This window comes from Balearica regulorum, chromosome 16, assembly GCF_011004875.1.
Source record: "Balearica regulorum gibbericeps isolate bBalReg1 chromosome 16, bBalReg1.pri, whole genome shotgun sequence".
Lineage (NCBI taxonomy): Eukaryota > Metazoa > Chordata > Aves > Gruiformes > Gruidae > Balearica > Balearica regulorum.
Genome location: NC_046199.1, coordinates 1,384,883 through 1,403,183, shown reverse-complemented (window position 1 = coordinate 1,403,183; position 18,301 = coordinate 1,384,883). Strand labels below are relative to the sequence as shown.

Here is an 18,301-nt window from a genome sequence, read left to right as displayed (position 1 = left end):
GTATTTAGCCAGTAATTCACCTCTCTTCTGTGGAAGCAAGTGTAGCAGGCACATGCTTGGATGTGCCTGTCAACCTGGCTTAGGACCGAACAAGCAGCCTAGTTGTTTAGACAAACCTCAGCAGGCAAAGCAATTTTCCCCTTGGTGGTGGAAGATCTGAGAGTTTATTAAAAGTTATACCATGTAGTAATGAGTTGCATGCTCTCTCTTTCAGGCTGACTCTGTCTCTGGAAGAGAAGGAACTGAGCCTCAGAACCCTGGAAGAAAACAACCTTGCCCAGCACAACGAGGTGTCTCAGCTTCTTTCTGCTCTTCACCAGGCCCAGCAGCTCCATTCAGACCACAGAAGAGAAATACAAGAGCTCAACAACCAGGTGACCTATGCACTAGCATCCCCTTCTCCAGGGACATAGAATACCACCTTCTGCTTGTAGTCCCCAACTTGTTTCCCCTCCTGTATTCTGCCCAGAGACTTTGCACATTGAGGTCAAGGCTGGATCTGCTATGTTCTGCCTATATTTTCCCCTATTCTTTCATGATTCACAACATTAAATCTCTGAGGAGAAACAGAAGTCTCCTCTGGAGCTTCTCAGTATCTCTGTTAGAGACGTTGTCCCCAGATGGTGTTTCTACCTCTGTCGGGCACTGAGCAGTCTGGTGAAACAGCAGTGGTCATTGCAGTCTGGGGAAGGCACTTCCACCTCAGCCAGTTCATCTGGTATTGTGGAGAGGCACCGTGAAGGATGCCCATCGGCTCCCCTTTATCCGTACTCCCAGGCATCCCTGGCAGCCTCACTCTCCGTGCAGGGATGGATGCTCCATCTACCACCTCACCGTGCCAGCCACTCTTATTTCTTCCCCCCTCTCATCCTCCACTTCTGCCTTACTAGCGGCACTGTCCCTGAGGCTCTGTGCATCCGTTACAGATACAGTCGCTGCAGGACGTAGTGCTGGAGAAGGAGGCTGGCCTGGCAACTCGAGAGAAGCAGCTGCTACAGGAGCTGGAGGAGTCCCGCGCAGACGAACGCTGCTTGAGGGACTCTCTGTGCGCGCTGGAGGCTGAGATGTCTGAACTGCGTTTGAGGCTTTGTAGCGCAGAGAACAGAGCAAAGGCGTTGGCCATCGAGTGTCAGCAGGCTAACAGTGCCCACGGTGAAGCCCGATCCCAGCTGGACAAACTGCACGTGGTTCTCCACCGCATGATCTGTGACAGCAGAGACTCTGTCACTTTGAGTTCAGGCAAGTGTGGGAGGCTGGGTGAACAACTTTATAGAGCACGTATGGGAGAGCAGATGGAGGGAGGGGTGGTTCTGAGTGATAGACTCAGCCTTTCAGTTTAGGCAGACTCAAGGCTTGGGAAGTCTTTAAAGCCTGACATCCCTGCAGAGATGAGTCCATGTTTGTATGTGGAGAAATGACCAGCATCAGAATGAAATAGGGCCCAAGTCATGTCAAGCCATAGGGCACGTGCATTCTTCCGTGGGGCGGTGCTGACATTAGTGGTCATCAAAATAATGTTAGCCTATGACACACGTCTTGTGAGCTCTAGGACGACGTCAAAGGCACTGCCACCTTCTCCTGTGTATAACAAGGCGTTTGTTGGGGACCCTTCAATTAAAGCTTGAACCAGAATGGCTTCTCTCTTCAGAACAGGGTCATGTCTGGGGCCTGACTGTTTCTCAGGCCAGGGACCTCCCTGCAGAGCTCACAGTGGACAGAGTGGCAGCAGCCCTACAAGACCTGCATCAGCACTTGAAGCAGACTCAGCAAGATCTGGTAATGTGTCTCCAGTGTGCCCAGAAACCCTGTCCTTCTGCTGGACTGAACTGACAAGCAGTGCCAAAGCCAGAATGGGTGTAAACTCCTTGTAGGGCAGGTTGGCTTGCTGCCATGGGGAGAAAGGAGAATCGTGGCCCTGTTTACCATTACTGTCCAACTGCCCCCTCCTGCCTTGGCTATTTCTGCCTTAGTGTTTGTACCTCTTTGCCTCCTGCCAGCAGTGGTGATCCTTCTCTTCTTACCTCTGCCAGAATGATGCGAGGAAGAAGATACAGGGCTTGGAGCTGGAGCTGAGCGAGAGGCAAGCTGAGAGGGACCATTTCAGTGTCCACAATCACGAGCTGCAGAAACAGTTGGCTCAAAGCCAGGAAGGTACAACTGCTCCTTTCCAACCCACAGACCCTGTCCTGTCTCACCAGCAGGGATCTCTGATACCAGACAGAGGAAAAGTGCGATGCCTGGAGACGGGAAGAGGAGAAAAACAATAAGCATGAGACTTATGTATAGAAGTACCAGCAAAAACTTGTTGTAGAGAAAAGTCCCGTGGCTGGCAGTGCATCTAGCTGTGCTGCCAGGTGAAAGATGGTGCCTTTCAGATCGCATGTCACTGCTTAGTAGGTGTAGCTTGATGCTTCGCAGCATCCTTCTCCATATGCTCTTTAAAAGCACCAGCCTGCAAAAAGCCTTGTCTTTGTTGACTTCCTTGTCCTCTTACATGGCAGATTCACGGAGCATTAGCTCAGTGTTAAGCTCCTGCATCCTTTCTTCTGCTGCTTTTCCTAGTTCTCTGGTGCCTTTGCTTCTGCATCCTTGTTTCCTGTTTTCTTGCTGATACTGATTGGGTGTCTGAGTTCACAGCCATAGCAAACACCATTTCTTACTTCCCTAGCCACTTCTTACTTACGCCTTTGGTAACATGTTCACGTTGGGTTTGTCTATAAACTGATTTTCACATGTATATAGTCACCTCTTCCTCTAATCTCCAGGCCATCCCAGAGCCTCCAGGGCTATTGGCCTCTCTATATCACAGCTGGATAGGCATCCCTGCTCCTTTCTCTGTCATTGTTTTCCCACTCTCCACATCCGTTCTTTTCTCTAAGGTCTGTTAAGTCTTCCAGGTCAATTAACTGTGTTGTAGTCAGCCTTCACTTTTGCTTCTTCTTCCTTTTCCTTCAGGACACTAGATCTGACTCTCCCCTACTGCCTCTGTCCTTGTTTCATGAGTGTTGGTTCTACCTGCTTCTAACACTGTGGGTGATGTCCTGCTATGCCCTTAACCTTGGCCTTTCAACAAGCAGAAGAGCAAACACATTTTCATACTCTTCTGAACCTTGCCACTTTCATTCTCTTTTTTTTTTTTCTCTGCCTGGAAGTTTCCTTTATTTATGTCTGCTTTGAAAGTCCTTGTGGGCTTAGGGCCTGGAAAACACAGACAGGCAGATAAGAAAATGATGTCTTCTCTGTAGGATGCAAATAAGTCTGGTTTTGCTTTGCTTTTCACCTTCTCCTTTATCTTTACTGCTGCAGAGAGACAGATGGCAGAGCACAAGAAGAACTCTCTACAGGCTGCCTTCCAGGAAGAGGCCGCTGCTCTAAAGGAGGAGGCTATGACTCTGCATCAAGAGGTGGCGTCTTTGGAAAGGAAACTCGAGACCACTGAGAAACAGAGACAGGATGTCCTGGTGAGGTTGGCAGATGCCATGAAGGGCCATTTCTTACATATTTTTTGGCCTTCTGTTAATAGTTCTAAAGAGCAGCTTTTTCCAGTGGAGAGCTGATTTTGGGCGGTCTTGTACCAGTTCAGTCCAAATCTGAGCAGATACAGAGTATGCAAATGCTGACCAAGTTTCTCTCATTTTCCACTTCCTTCCACTCACCATTCCTTGTTTCCCTGACTTTTGCTTTCCTGCCAGGCCATGTAGCTGAGTTAGCAGGGTCATCACCTTGGGTAAGAGAAGACAGTCCAGAAAGGAGAGATCGTTAGGATGACCAATATCACTGACTATGTGGAGAGACCACAGACCACTACAAAAGCAGAAGAATATTATTTATAGCAGTGGTTGTTTTTTGGTTTAACTTTTCCTGTGACATTCTTCTGAATAAGTAGGAAAAGATGCCGTAGTCATATACAACTCCGTTGTGATTCAGGGTGTGTATTTTCCTGAATTCTGAAGACTTCTGTCCTTGAAGCTTAAGTCAAAGTAATTTTCAAACTTTTCTCTATTTACATTGTGTGGTTCAAGCAATTATTTGTGTCCAAATCCTTATTTAGAGTTCTAAGTATCTGGATCTGGAAAAAGGGGTGAGAAGGCAAAGTTTACTAATAATATAAAGCTGTTCAGCATTGCCCATCTGAGAGCAGGCAGTGGGGAGAAAATAGAGAAATTTGAGAATTAGAAGTGCTGATCCAGCTAAATATGTATGTCTGTAAGGAGAAAACTAGTCCTGATTTCAAACAGAATGACAGACTGTGATCTGACCATTACTCCTTCAAGAGGGGACAGTGGCGTTCTAGAGGATGGTACCATGAAAATCCTACAGAGTAGAGGTCAAAAAAAAAAAAAAAGAAAAACATGAAGTAAATGAAGTGTTCTCTCTTCCCTTCCTAATAGAGAGAACATCATCATGGCACTGCCTAAATCATGCTTAGTCTGAACTTTACATCCTGGCTGCAGTTCTGGAGTGACAGTAGAAAATTTACATCAAACAGGGAAACCAACTGAATGGCTCGAATTTTCTACTAAAAACTCAAACTTCAGCCCTTGACTGCCACTGGAGCAGGAGTTCAAATCTAGTATAAAAACCAAACATACATATATGGAATTACTGAATCTTTTCCTCCTTGTTTTACAGCATGAACGGGACAGACTGCAAGCACTTAAAGAAAAACTGGTATGGGAGATAAAACTTCTTCAGGAATCAGTCACAGCCTCTGAAACCCGAGCAAATACAGCGACAGATATGAATCACTCCCTTGAACAAGAACTCCAGACTACATTGTCTATCTTAAAAATGAAAAATGAGGAAGTGGAAACGCAGCGGGAGAAAATCCAGATGCTAAAGAAAGAGGCAGCAGAGGTAAAAGCTTTGCAGGAGAATCTCACTCATATGACTGCCATCCTGTCAGAGAGGGAGGAAGAGACGAAGTTATACCAGGAACAGATGGGAATGCTGGAAAAGCAGAAAGAAATGCATAAAACTACTCTTGATCAGGTTATTAAGGACATAACAGAGAAAAAACAGAAGACAGAATCCCAGCAAGAGCACATACAGGAGCTGGAGAAGCGGCAAGAAGAACAAAGGATTGCTGTAAGCAAAATGAGCAAAGAGCTGGAAGAGAGAGACTGGGAGATCAGAGCCCAGCAAGAAGAGATACAGGAGCTGGAGAAGCAGCGAGAAATACAGAGGACTGCTGTGAGCAAGATGAGCAAAGAGCTGGAGGAGAGGGACCAGGAAATCAGATCTCAGCAAGAACAGATACAGGAGCTGGAGAAGCAGCAAGAATTGCAAAGGACTGCTGTGAGCAAGATGAGCAAAGAGCTGGAGGAGAGGGACCAGGAGATCGGATCCCAGCGTGAACAGATACAGGAGCTGGAGAAGCAGCAACAGATGCAGAGGACTGCTATCAGCAAGATGAGCAAAGAGCTGGAGGGGAGAGACCAGGAGATCAAATTTCAGGAGGGGAAGATAATGATTCTAGAACAACATGGTACATCAGAAGTGAGAAATCTGGTTGTGGATCTTGATCGTCTGAGAGGAAACTTGGAGGAGAGAAACTTGGAGCTTATGTCTCTGACTCAGCAGATCCAAGAACTGGAAAGGGAGAAAGAACAGGTGAAATCTCTGCACGCAAGCCTCGAACACCTGAGGGCAGCTCTTAAGGACAGAGAGAGCGAGTGTGATTCTCAAAGGCATCAGTTAAGACTCTTGCAGCAGTACAAGGAACAGCAAGAGGGGTACCTGCAAGAGCTTCACGGTAAAGTAGAAAAGATGACACTTGCTTTGTCTCAAAAAGATCAAGAGCTTGAGTCACAAGAAAAGCAAATCCAGGAAGCTGAAGAAGTCATGGAAATGCAGTTAAGGACTGTCCGTGACCAACTGGAGCAGGCCTTAGAAACCTTAAAAGAAAAGGACAGACTCATAGACACCCAAAAGCAGCAAATGAGGAGCTACGAGGAAAAACCAGAAGAACAGCTGAAGGTCTTACGCAGAGACTTAGAATACACTATGGCAATACTGAAAGAAAAGGATTTCATGATTGAATCTCAGAAGGAACTGATTGCGACCTTCCAAAAAGCAGAACAAGACTCTGGAGAGCAGAAGGAAATTCTGCAGCATCTAGAAGCGGCCCTAAAGGAGAAAGAGCAAGAAATTGTATCCCTTAGAAAGCCATGTGAGGCATGCAAGGAACAGGAGGAAAAGCATGAAGCTAAGCAAACAAATCTTCAAGCAATAAAACTGACTCTGAAAGAAAGAGAAAAAAAGATAGGGGTTCTAGAGGAGGCTATTTCTCAGCTTCAACAGCAAAAGGAGGAGGCAGTGATGCAGACTAAAGCTGTGCTGCAAAAACTGGAATATGCTGAATCTTCTCTAGAAGCTAGAGATCAACAGATAGTGTCTTTGCAAGAGCATGTCCAGCACCTTCAAGAGCAGAAGGAGTTAGAAGGCAAGCGGGCCAAGAGTCTAGAGCAGGATCTAGACAAAATGAGCCAAATACTGAAGGAGAACCATTCGGAGTTCCTCAGGCAGACAGAGCAAATGAACATGTCCCAGCTTTGTGACAAAAGCATGGAAGCAGCACTAACATCGTGCCAGAAGCAAGTGAATCTGCTTGAGGAAGTGGTGAGGAAGAAAGATGAAGACAATGAAACTCTTATGCAAAAACTCCAGCACCAAGAAGAAGAACTGAAGACCTTGCAAAATCTCCAGCTTAGGCTAACTGAGAAGAATGAAGAGGTCAGACATGACAGAGAGCAAGAGAAGCTCCTGGAAGAAGCCTTGCCTGAGAGGGAACGAGAGACCAAGGCTCAAGGTGAGCAAAAAGAAGAGGAAATAAGAGGTCTTCGTGAAGATCTCCAGCATGTTCAGCAGACTCTGACAAAGAAGGATGAAGAGATCAAGTACCAGAGAGACAGAGTCAGGTATTTAGAGAAGACTCTGACAGGGAGAGAACAAGAGCTTAGGAAGCAGAGTGAACTCCTGAAACAATTAACATCAGCTTTGAGATGGAAAGATGACAGAGAGACCCTAAAGAAACAAATTCAGAAACTCCAGAAATGGGAGGAAGAGGAAGCCGAGAAGAGGAGGGTTCTCCAGGAGAGAGACCGTTCCTTGCAAAGGCAGAAGGAGCTAACCCAACAACTGGAAGATGAGCGGAAAGCAAAGGGGGGAGAATTGGAGCGTGTGATTGCTATTTTGAGGCAGACTGAAAGCAGAGAAATTGAATGGAAAGAGAAGGCACGAGCACTGACTCTTGCCCTGACCAAGAGTGAAATGGCCAGTGGGACTCTGAGGGAAGAAATAGCCATCCTGCAGAGGATGGTTTCAGAGAGGGACACGGACCAGTTTCATCTTCAGGTAGGCACTGTGATTGATCATCAGTCAACTAAAATGTCTATAAAGGATTCAAACGATGGTTCCCATAAAGATAGAGGAATACATATTCCTGCAAATCTATGACCTGCTTGGCCACAGAAACTATGGCTGCAGCCAGCAGGCTTGCCTGTCTGTGTAGCTCTGGCCGGAGACCATTCACCTGCTGGAATGTTTTCTGTCCAGCCCAGAACTACTGACAGAACTACGGAGCTTGTTGTTAAAATTAACTCCAGGCCAAAAGCTGGGGATGGCTAGTTGTTTGTCTCCTATCTGGGCAAGCTTAGCCAACTTGCCGTGGTCAGGATTTGGCGTGGAAAGGGCATCGTTGACCAAACGAATGTACTAAACTTAGTAGAATTTTATAATGACGGCTGGAGAGCAGCTACGCTGATGGTGCTTAGAGAATGCTTTCAGAGATCTGCTGTTTCTGATTGTACATGTTCTATTAGTTGTGGACAAGCAAGAAGTTATTTGGTTACTAGTCACAAGATTATGTGGTGGTATCGCAAGATGTCTGGCAACAGTTCTGGGAAGATGAACAGTTTTCTCAAAAATAGTATGTTTCTGAAACGTTACAGACGGTTTCTGTAACTCAAGGTCCCCTTAGATTTCTGAGGTACAGCTTTTCTGATGTATTAAAAAGAACGGAATTTGTACCATTGCCTGATCAGGTTAAAGGCTTCGTTGCACGTTCAGGATGTACTTGTGCCACAGTCCAAAACGCATGAAGGCAAATTTGTGTGGATTTCTTCAAGGTGATCTGGAGGAGGCCCCTAGGAAGAGAGTGTGTTGTTTTGGCCTGTGGAGCAGGAGGAGAAGAAGGGGCTTAGCACTGTCCGTTCCTGAGTCTGGTCACTTGCCATGACCTGTTGTTTCTGGCCCTTCTCAGCTTTCAGTGGCACCAGTTCTCACGATCTCCTCTCTGTGTACCCAGCAGGCTACTGCAGAAGGGGAGCAGCTCTCCTGGCTCTCGGAGAAGAGACTCCTATCACAGCGGCTGGAATGTCTGCAGCGAGCAGTTGCAAAGCTGGAACTTGAGAAGACGGAGCTGAAGCAACTCAATGCTGAGCTCAGGAGGACTCTTGAGCAGGTGCCTCTGCAAAGCCTCACAGTCCTCTGGAACACAACACACTTCCACACATCACCCTTTGGAGTCCTCTGCTTGTTCCCTTCCCTCTCCCACTTCCCCCTGTGGACACACAGATTTGACTCTCTTGTGTCGGGAACTGTTTCCTCTTGCTTTTTCTCTTCCATAGTCTACACTGAATGCTTTTTGCCCCCAACATTCTCTGGTGCAATTAACAGTCTCTGAGTAGACATGTCCTTGCCGTGCCGTCCAAAGGTCCTTTTGCTCCTTGTTTCGTGGCAGGTTTCTGTGACACTTTCTCTTATCCAACGCACAGGTGGAACGTGAACGGAGGAGACTGAAGAGAGATTGTGGTAGTCAGTCGCTGCCAGATGCGTGCGGCTTTTCTCTCTCTGACCAGCACAAGGTGCCTGCTTCTCGACAGGTGAGAACAGCTTCGTACTCAGTGGGAGGAGGGTCTGGCCATACAGAGGAACAATGGCAAATCCCAGCTGCAGCAGCCCCCCGTACAGACCTAACAGAAGTCAAACATAAACCATGACCCTGACCACACTGGAGACTAAAAAAAGATCCTTGCATTTTCTTCACAGGAGGAGCCTCACGCTTGCTGCAGTCGATTAGCTGAGTTGCAGAACCAGGTGAGGAGTGGGAAAGCTCTCATCAGTAGCTGCTGTGGCCGTACTGCTGGGCACGACTTTGCACGATGCTACAGCCCGAGCTTGGTTTGGCCGTCAGGAAGCGAGTGCACCGGGCAGTGGAAATACCCAGTCAGATGCAGCCGTGGGCCGTGGCCAAACATCATTCACCTAGGTCTAGTCTCTGACTTGCCTAAAGGTCAGGCAGGGTGGGAGAGGGATCGGAGGAAATTCAGAAAACTAGAACACGCCTGAAAATACAGAACATTCTAAGGTTGCCTTGAGTCTTACTCATCTTGTTGATTGTTTCCATTTTCGCTTGACTCCGTTAACAGTGGAGCTTGCATCATATCAGAGCTCCAGGGATCTGAGGCAGTGCCAGAGCTTATCATCTTCAGGCAATCATTAGTCTTGTATTGCTGTTCTGTGCTAATCATGATCCCAACATCGGACCGAGTCAGAGACCTAAGCACTGTTGTATCGGTGTAAGAACATACGGTCCAGCTACTGAACCGTATTGCTTCCCTTGACAGCGGTACTGGCAGTGGCAGGCATCACCAAAATTCTCTCCCATGTACTTTTATGGGTCTGGTACACCCCAGTCTCCCTGCAGAGGTGAATCTTTACAGGTGTTCAGGGCAAAATGCGTATAATGTTTATGGGAGTAAGGTACATGATGCTTAGCTCTGGCAAGTGAGCCAGGAATACTGCTGAAGCCATCAAGGTATATTTTAAGGATGTTTTTCCCAGGAAACCTCAGTGTCTGAGGTTCTGTTGCCACACAGAGCTAACTGAACCCCCTTCCCCTTGTGACTGTTGTGTCTGCCTGCACTGTGGACCTACTTCAGCAGTTCAGCAGGAAAATGGAGGTACTCTCCCACCAAAAAGCCCAGCAGGCACAACTCCATGTTGTCAGAATAGAATTTGAGGAGTTTCAAGGCCTCAGTAGTCCTTTACAGCTCATTTCCCTCCTGGGGTTTGTTCATCAAATTATGCTCTGCTCATTTGTGAAATGGTCTATAGTTAGGAAAAAATCAGAGTTTGCTCCTTTTTCATAGGCTAGCTGTCAAGTTTTTAAACTAGATCATAACAGAATAGTTCTTCAGCACCTTGTGTAACCAGTAGTCCTCCCGCTGAGGAAAAAGCATGTGGAACTAGGGTGTCAGTAGCGCAAATCTCACTTTTGGAAAGAAAAAAAATTAATCATAGAATCATAGAATGGTTTGGGCTGGAAGGGACCTCAAAGCCCGTCTAGTTCCACCCCACTGCCATAGGCAGGGACACCCTCCACTCGACCAAAAGCCTTAGTTAGGTTATTAAATCCTATAGGAACCTCTGTCTCTGATATACCTGTAATGTCTTGGTGTTGTACGTATGAATGGTATGCCAGAAAGAAACTGGAATTGTTGATGATCTGAGCTGAGTTCAGGGCGACTCTGGGACTCTGGGAACCTGTTGCTTCCCCTTCCACAAGGACAACGTGTTTGTGAGGGCTGGAGTTAGCGAGTGCATCTTCCCTGGCAGCCGGTACCGTGGGGCTACGGATGGTCCTAACAGCGTGGGCTTGTCTGAGCTCGGTCTTTTGCCTCTTTCAGGTGTCCCTTCTGCAGACGCAGCTGGCACAGGAACGAAAATACAAGCAGGACTATATCGAGTGCTGTGCAAAGACCAGCCAGGAGCTGTCAGACCTTCATCAAGAGCTGTCCTACTCCTTAGCAGCTGTGGTCAGGGAGCCCAAAGCTGCTGTTCTGGAGGCAGAGACCCGGAAGCTGGATCGCTCTCTGAACCTCAACTTGGCACTAATATCTCTGGACCATCGATCTCCTGAGAGACAGCCATTGCATTCAACAGCCAGATCCGCCAGAAGTGATGACCTGAGGTAGCAGGACCAGTGTACAGTAAACAGCCTCAGGAGGAGCCAAGTTGGGGTCCTGCTGTAGCAGGGGGCCTGTGGCAGGGGGCTTGGTTCAAGGCGAGAGTCCCAACATAAGATAAAAGTTCAGAGCATAGTGGTCACTGCAGGTTCTCCAGCAGAAGCAGTGGTGGGACTAAACTGGTGCTTGCTTTGTGTGGATGGGGTCAGTCATAGGCCTGGAAAAGCAGGATGAACCTGATGAGCAGGTAAAATTTCTTCCTTTTCCACAGCACTCCGTCACAGCATGCCTTGTCAATCTCCACACAGCCCTCCACGTTAGGTTGTTCCTCTCAGTCTCTGTACTGTATACAAAGACCTTTTGTCTGGTTTTATTTTTTCAGTACACTTATTTCTCCAAAACACTGCACAGTTCCTGAGCAGAAATCTTGCAATGACGTTCTGTTGCTCCTCTGCTTTCTTCAGCAGCTGCTCCAGGTGGGCTTTCTCTGCGCAGAGCTCTTCGTTTGTTCTTTTACACAAGTTCAGCCTCTCCTGGTCAGAGATCTTTGCTCTCTCCATGTCAGCCACTTTACCTGACAGAACTTCACTCTCTTGCTCCAGCTACAATCACAGAAGGACAGAGGAAATACAATACAGTAAGATTTACTACGAAGAAGGTTTGGCTTGGGCAGAAAAAGGAGCACCATTTCCACATTCAGTCAGTCATGCTGTCGGAAGGCAAGAAGTCTGAGAAGAAGCCCCAGCTGGAGATGAATGCCTGGCAAGATCTCTGGCAACTCTGCTCACCTGCAGCACAATTTTCTTCAACTTTATCCAATGCAAGAGCTTCATTGATGCCACTCATGTTCGCTGTTGCAAGACATAGATCAGCTACTTCAGCGCTCAACTTATTCTGAGCCCCTGTCAGCTCTGCTATGGACTGCTCTGCCTGAAGAGACAGAAGAGAACATTCCTCAACTCAGGTCACAGAAACTGAATAGCAACACATGCTAAAACATCTGATAATGATGAAAACCAAGGTAAAATATGAACAAAGTCTATGCTGCAGCAGTACCTCTAGTAATAAAGTGCTCAGCGTCCATTGGTCAGCTGAGAAGAGCATCGCATCTCCTTACTCAGGAACCAGCCAGGAGGGAAAGCACAGTAGAAGTGTTATCTTTTCTAGATACAATGGGGGTTAAACTTTATCAGCTCTTGGGGGTGAAACTTTATCAACTCTTGAGTCTTCCAGTTAGGTATACGGGAAATGGGAATATGGATGGATGAACAGATAAGAATTGAATTAACCCAGCAGAGCTGGACATTTTGCTTCAGTTCTCTAAAGACAGAAAAACAACTTCCCTCAATTTCCAAATTACATTTCCTTCCAGGCCTGGGGATTATGAGAAACCAGAAGGAATGCAAAGCTGTCTTTAATGACTGTGCAGAACAACTTTCACCTGGGTTGGGTACATGTGTATAAATATGGAACCAACGTCAACAGAACACGAGAACAAAGGTGTTACATAGGAGCAGAGAAAAACAGCCACACAAACAGCAGTAAGTGCAGTGAAATAATCGCACTGGGATTTCACATCATGCAGGCAGACACAAAACAAAATAAAAAGGACAAAATAACTTTTTTCTTACAAGTGGAGAGACTGTTTCGGGTTTTTTAACACAGTTTTAGTTTTTCACCACTTCCAGTGTTTCTTGTTCCCTCAGACACATGAGTATTGCATAAAGACAGGGATGAGAACTTGTGTTAAAACAAGTGAAATGCCCAACACTTACTTTGCAAAAAAATAAAGATTATCAGGAGACCATCTGAGGTCCTTTGGGCATAAAGATTACCATGGTATGAAGATATTTAAGAAACAGTTCTGGGTATTTATTGGGTAATGTGTTTTTTCTGAGAAAGTGAGATGTTAGGGGCTTGATTTTTTATTAAAAACCCTCAGGATATTTAGACTGCCAAACACAAGTGAAATGTGGTTTGAATCTATTTCAGCAGATGTTACCCTATGATGAGATAATGCACTTGCATCACCTAAGAGCATAAGATTCATAGGCTACCTGCTTCAAAACTGATTCTCGTTAGTCAATATATATGTCTGCGTTAAGACATACCTACGACATTGCCAGTAGGTAACTCAGAATATCCAAATGTGGTTGTAGGTAAGAAAACCTGATATTCAGTAACCTGATATTAAGAAGGGCCTTGGTGAGGCTCACCCACTCACACAGTATTTAAAAATGAAAAAAAAATTGGAGAGCAATTGGTGATAATCAGATTTTGGTGGCTACTCATTAGCATTTTCCTGAATAGGAAAGTAACTGAATTTAGATAATGTTAGCAAATTTGTACGTAACTTCAATCTTTTTTTCCTAGTCTAAACAGGAACTCTGATCTTCTGTGGCTTAAGGGAAGGATTTCTGCCAAGCCAAAGACAGAATCAAGGCTCGTGGATATGAGAAATGGGATGAACTCCTCTGGGCAAGGCCGCTCCCTGTCTTCTACCTGTATTCCTCTCACATTCAGCTGGTGCTGTCAGAGCTCGCCTGATGATGAGTACTAGAATCTATAAAGCATTATTTCAGGCAAATTATTTCTGGGGACAAAACATGAGTATGCAACAACAAAAACAGGCCAGGAGAGAGATCTGTGTATGGAAAAGGAAGACCAAACAGGAAATGAATAATCCCTGAAAAATAAGACTTCTTCTGGAACACATCTATCCTAGAGCAGCTACTTAAATACAGTAAAAGGACATAAAGGTTGAGCTACACACGACTAAAGTAACATAACTAAACCAAAATAAAATTGCACCTTATTCAGTGCTGGTTCTGGTTTGCATGTCTGTTAGCCCCCTGTCTTCTTTTACTTCTTACTCTGTTTTCTGAAAAAAGCAATTTCAACTTGCTTCTACCCAGGAGAGGAGTCACAGTTTTGAAGATGTGAACACTAAGCACATGACAACAGTTCAGCAGCTCAGGTCAGAATTACATTTACGGTCAGATTTACAAAGCGCTTCTGATTAGGACCCTTCGCACTGCCACGAAGATGCCTGTGCAGGTTCCCTGGCTGGACACCTCTTAAACAACAGCAACAGAAGTGGAGAGTAACAGCATAAGAAACTGAAAAGCTGGTGTGCTAGCTTCAGTATTTGAATAGCACCACAAAATAAAAGTATGGACTCGGGACTAACCATCAGTTTACAAACATGGTGTAGCTCCTCTGACATGAGGCAAGAAGAGTGGTGGAATGGAACGAACTTTCCATAGTACTGACATTCACCCCTCCTGTTCTCTACTGATTGAAATCAGTAGGGAACAGAAGGCAGGAGCAAAAATGCTGTCAGTCATCACAGTTTTGTGCCAAATAGGTCTAGTAAAATTACCATTTTTTATAGGATTGTTAATGTGGTTTGTGATGATAACAGTTTGAAATATTCATACTTCTCTTAGACATTCAGCTTCATCCTGCACGACATTCTGTTAAGTGTATTAATGGGACGGAGCGTTAATGTAGACCTTATTAAAGGGATCAAAAAATCACACGCATGTAAGTTCTTGTGTTGAATTATGATCCAAACAAGATATATCCAGGGGAGCTCACAGAACTTTGACCAGTACTGGTCAAGATCTTTATCTGTAATTAAAGGGGAAAACCCCCTCCTTCTGTAAAGTTTAAAAAAAAAAAAAAATTATGAATAAAGGTTATACTTAGGCAGAAAACAGTCTCAGTTTCATGTACAAAAAAACCCTAACCCAGCTCTGAGCTGTCCATTTCCCTCGGGGGTCGGGGAAAACTCCTTGGTTGTTGGTTGGTGCCATGAAGATGTTGCCCAGGAAAAGGTGGGGAAAAAACAAAAAAGGGGAGGGGAATCTAATGTTACGAATAACTAGGAAAGCAAGAGGGGGCAAAAGGAAGACAATCATGCCACTGCCTATGTAATGCTTAGCCTGGATTTTAATCCTGGGTGCAGTCTTGTACCTCCAGACAGAGCCGAACTGAAAGGCTCAGAGAAATCCAGCAAGGAAGCTCGGAGGTCCAATCGCTTCAGCAAAGGACCATCTGCGTAAGCTGGAACTCTTCAGCGGGGGAAAGATGTGGCCTGTAGGCTGGCACAGGAAAGGTCTACGACATCCTGAGAGGGAGGGAGAGAGCGGGCAGCGAATGTTCACTCTTCCAACAGAGGATCGAGGGCTGTCAAATACAGCTAGTGGGAGCAAGCGAGGGGAGGTGGTTTTTCTCACAGCAGAGCAGACCTGCTGAGCGCCTTGCAGCAGGGTGTTGTAAATGCAAAATGTTTACACGGGTTTGTGGTGAGATGGGAAAAGACAGACCTGAAAGACAGCCACTGAGGGACCGCAATAGGCCATAACAGACTCAGGAGAGAGCTGAAAACAGTTGCACATGGAGAAAAAGTATTAGAAGCCTTTATTAATAATTATTTAATGTGACAGAATTCCCAGACAGTGGAAAGTTTATCTGCCCATCATCCCTCCTCCTACTTCTTTTCACTGTCCTCAAAACATTAATATTCCTAACTCTGCCTTCCAAAGGTTTGCAGTAACTATATCATCCTTTCTGGTTTTTACCTGTATTTTCCCCAGTGTAAGCCCTTCATTTTTCCGTTCAGTTGTGCAAGACTTGTGGGGCACATGCAATTAGAGAGCTATCCTGACCTCATCCCCTCCCCTACGTACTCCAAGTACTTGCTCTCAGGACAGCCAGCTTGTGTTCGTGCCGATTAGAGAACAGATGCAATGTAGAGATGTATCTCATTGACTTGGATACGTGCTGTGAAGTTGTAAATCCTGGCTGTAGTAAGGTTGCTGATGTCATGCTAATTTAAGCACATAAAGCAAGTTCTGCGGGAAGAAGTGAAATATTTCATTAGAATAACTAATATTGTGGGGAAAAACAGGCAACGTTTTTGCACAAAAGTGTTTCTTCATTTCATCTTTAGAAACTGTACCCATGATGATGCTCAAATCACAATGCCTGGCTTCATGAGTAAAAATAAAGACTGTGATCTCCTGGAAGAGTACACGAATATGTAAAAAAACCCCAGAACTTGAATTAAAAAAATTACTTCTAGAAGCCACTTGGGTATGTAATTTGCATGCCCAAGTGTTCTCGGTTTGGTAACCCTTCAAATGGCAAGGTAGTTACATAACTATTTGTATATCTCATACAATCATAGACTCACAGAAGGGTTTGGGTTGGAAGGGACCTCAAAGATCATCTAGTTCCAACCCCCCTGCTGCGGGCAGGGACACCCTCCTGCTATCCTACTATCTCATACTACATTTTCATACACCTTACAAAAAACACCTCTCTGACCAGTTTCAGCTTTGACAACCAACTTGCAATTCTTGCTTCCACTGTTTTTCTGAAGATAGCATTCCTCTCCCTCCAGCGCCTCGTCCAGCAAGCTGTTTGACGTGGTTTAGCCCCAGCCAGCAGCTGAGCACCACGTGCCGCTCACTCGCCCCTCCGCCAGCGGGATGGGAGGAGAATGGAAAAACAAAGCTAAGCTTCTCCAGCCAACAGGCTTCCTACCAGCCCACACAACGAAACACAGAATTACTGGAAGTGCTGCTCGAAGTACCCAGCGGGTCTGGCTGGAATCACAGCGTAACCACAAGGGATCACCAGTTCCTCTGTGTCTGTGGCCCAAGCAGCACTGCAGCGCTCGGAAGCACCAGGCACACTGAGCCTCTCAAGCCCTCGGCGAGTAGGAAAGCTATCCCAAATATTCAGAAGTCTGACTCGCAAGCATAATTCTGAGATGTTTGGGGCTTGATTTTTTATGAAAACCCTCAGGATCTTTAGACTTCTAAACACAAATGAAATGTAGTTGGAATCTATTTCAGCAGATGTTACCCTATGATGAGATAATGCACTTACGTCTCTTAAGAACATGAGATTCATAGGCTAACTATGCTAAACAAACCCAACTCTGCTGTGGGAAACCCAGGGTGAAAAAACGTCCTTAACAGTTTGGCAGCACAGACGGGACCATAGGCCATCACCTTCAGATCCTCTTGTCAAACATCCAACTGCCGGCAGTGGTTGAGTTCACGTAGGACCTTTGGAGTGGGAGGCACCAAAGGGTGAGTGTTAAATTTCCCCGAGCAGATTTGGTGAAAGTACTTGCTGCAGCTGTTTGTGGTGCGTGGCCAAAATTTATGGTACCGAGTTTGTTGAAAAAGCACGCAGTTACTTTGTGTCAGGAAGATTGGCTATTTATAACTAGAGATGTTAGCCCAGCAGAAGACAGCCACTGCAGGGAACTTTGGACTAACAGAAACGCACCTTCCTGCAGCACCATCTAGAAGATAGATTTCCAGAACAAATGGATTACTGGGATGATTGGGCATGGGAGAGGAAACACCCAGGTAGAAGGCATGAAATGAAAGAGGCCCTACCAAAGGTATCACTTGCAGTGGAAGACTCTGGTACCCCAAAAGACTCCAACTGCATCTGTTCCACCTTATACAACTAATACTCCCTCTCTTTCTTCTACCCCTCTGGCTGCCAGGCTCTATCCTATGGTCTCAAATGTTTTGCCTAACCCTGTCACTATGCAACAGGGGGTTGAGCACCCCTGCAGGTACCTGCACCTACTTACCAACCAACCTTGGAACCCTAGCGACTCAGCCTTTTGGGACAGTAAGATGCCGAGGCTTAGGGACAATGCTTAGAAATATGCTCAGCTATTTTTCCAACATGTGTACTGGATACAACCCGAACTGGGGTGACACTCGGGTGCTTTTAAGAGAATTATTTTGGCTGGATGAGAGGGAAAAGATAATCAATAAAGATGCAGAACTGGCACAACAGGCCAGAGGAAATTGAAACCCCTGGCCAGTGAATGATCCAAACTGGGATTATAATAAAGCAGAAGATATAGCCACTGGTCAAACAGAACTCCAGAACCTAATAGAGGCAATTAGAGAATGTGGTGAACTAAGGGTAAATTGGACCAAAGTACAAGAGTGTAGGCAGCAATTAGATGAATATCCTAAGTGATAGTCACTGGGGACAACTCTGAAAAGTCCTGTTAAAATATGGGGGAACGACCCCACAAAATTTTAATGATGCACTAACAGTTAGTGTTTTTGTGGATCAAGCAGCTCTTTGACATATGGAAATATTTTAAAGAGCATGTGCCAGGCTGGCAAGGAGAAAATTTGCAGAAAATTTTAGATGTGGCAGTGATCATATATGATCGTCAAGAGGAAAGGCAGAAAGCAGAGCAAGTGAAGAAGAGAAGGAAAGTGGATGAACAGCAAGCCAAGTTACTGGCAGCTGCATGGGCAAAAAACTTGCCAATA

General features: G+C 45.7%; 1 protein-coding gene across 7 annotated transcripts in view; it reads left to right on the top strand.

Annotated features, from left to right (window-relative positions):
* LOC104636482 (uncharacterized) overlaps positions 1-14,509 on the top strand; it is a 36,270-nt gene extending 21,761 nt beyond the window's left edge. For 4 of the 7 annotated variants that reach the window (XM_075768555.1, XM_075768550.1, XM_075768556.1 and 1 more), the window contains 12 exons: positions 215-374; positions 927-1,239; positions 1,649-1,776; positions 2,031-2,151; positions 3,307-3,461; positions 4,633-7,356; positions 8,309-8,464; positions 8,778-8,885; positions 9,052-9,099; positions 10,692-11,217; positions 11,435-11,991; positions 13,344-14,509. In XM_075768555.1, coding sequence (XP_075624670.1) covers positions 215-374; positions 927-1,239; positions 1,649-1,776; positions 2,031-2,151; positions 3,307-3,461; positions 4,633-7,356; positions 8,309-8,464; positions 8,778-8,885; positions 9,052-9,099; positions 10,692-10,979 — 4,201 coding nt within the window. In that variant the 3' untranslated portion in view covers positions 10,980-11,217; positions 11,435-11,991; positions 13,344-14,509. Of the gene's footprint in view, positions 1-214; positions 375-926; positions 1,240-1,648; positions 1,777-2,030; positions 2,152-3,306; positions 3,462-4,632; positions 7,357-8,308; positions 8,465-8,777; positions 8,886-9,051; positions 9,100-10,691; positions 11,218-11,434; positions 12,512-13,343 lie in introns of all 7 variants that reach the window. The other 3 variants (XM_075768554.1, XM_075768552.1, XM_075768553.1) reach the window with 3 other exon arrangements.
* Positions 14,510-18,301: the final 3,792 nt, after the last annotated feature.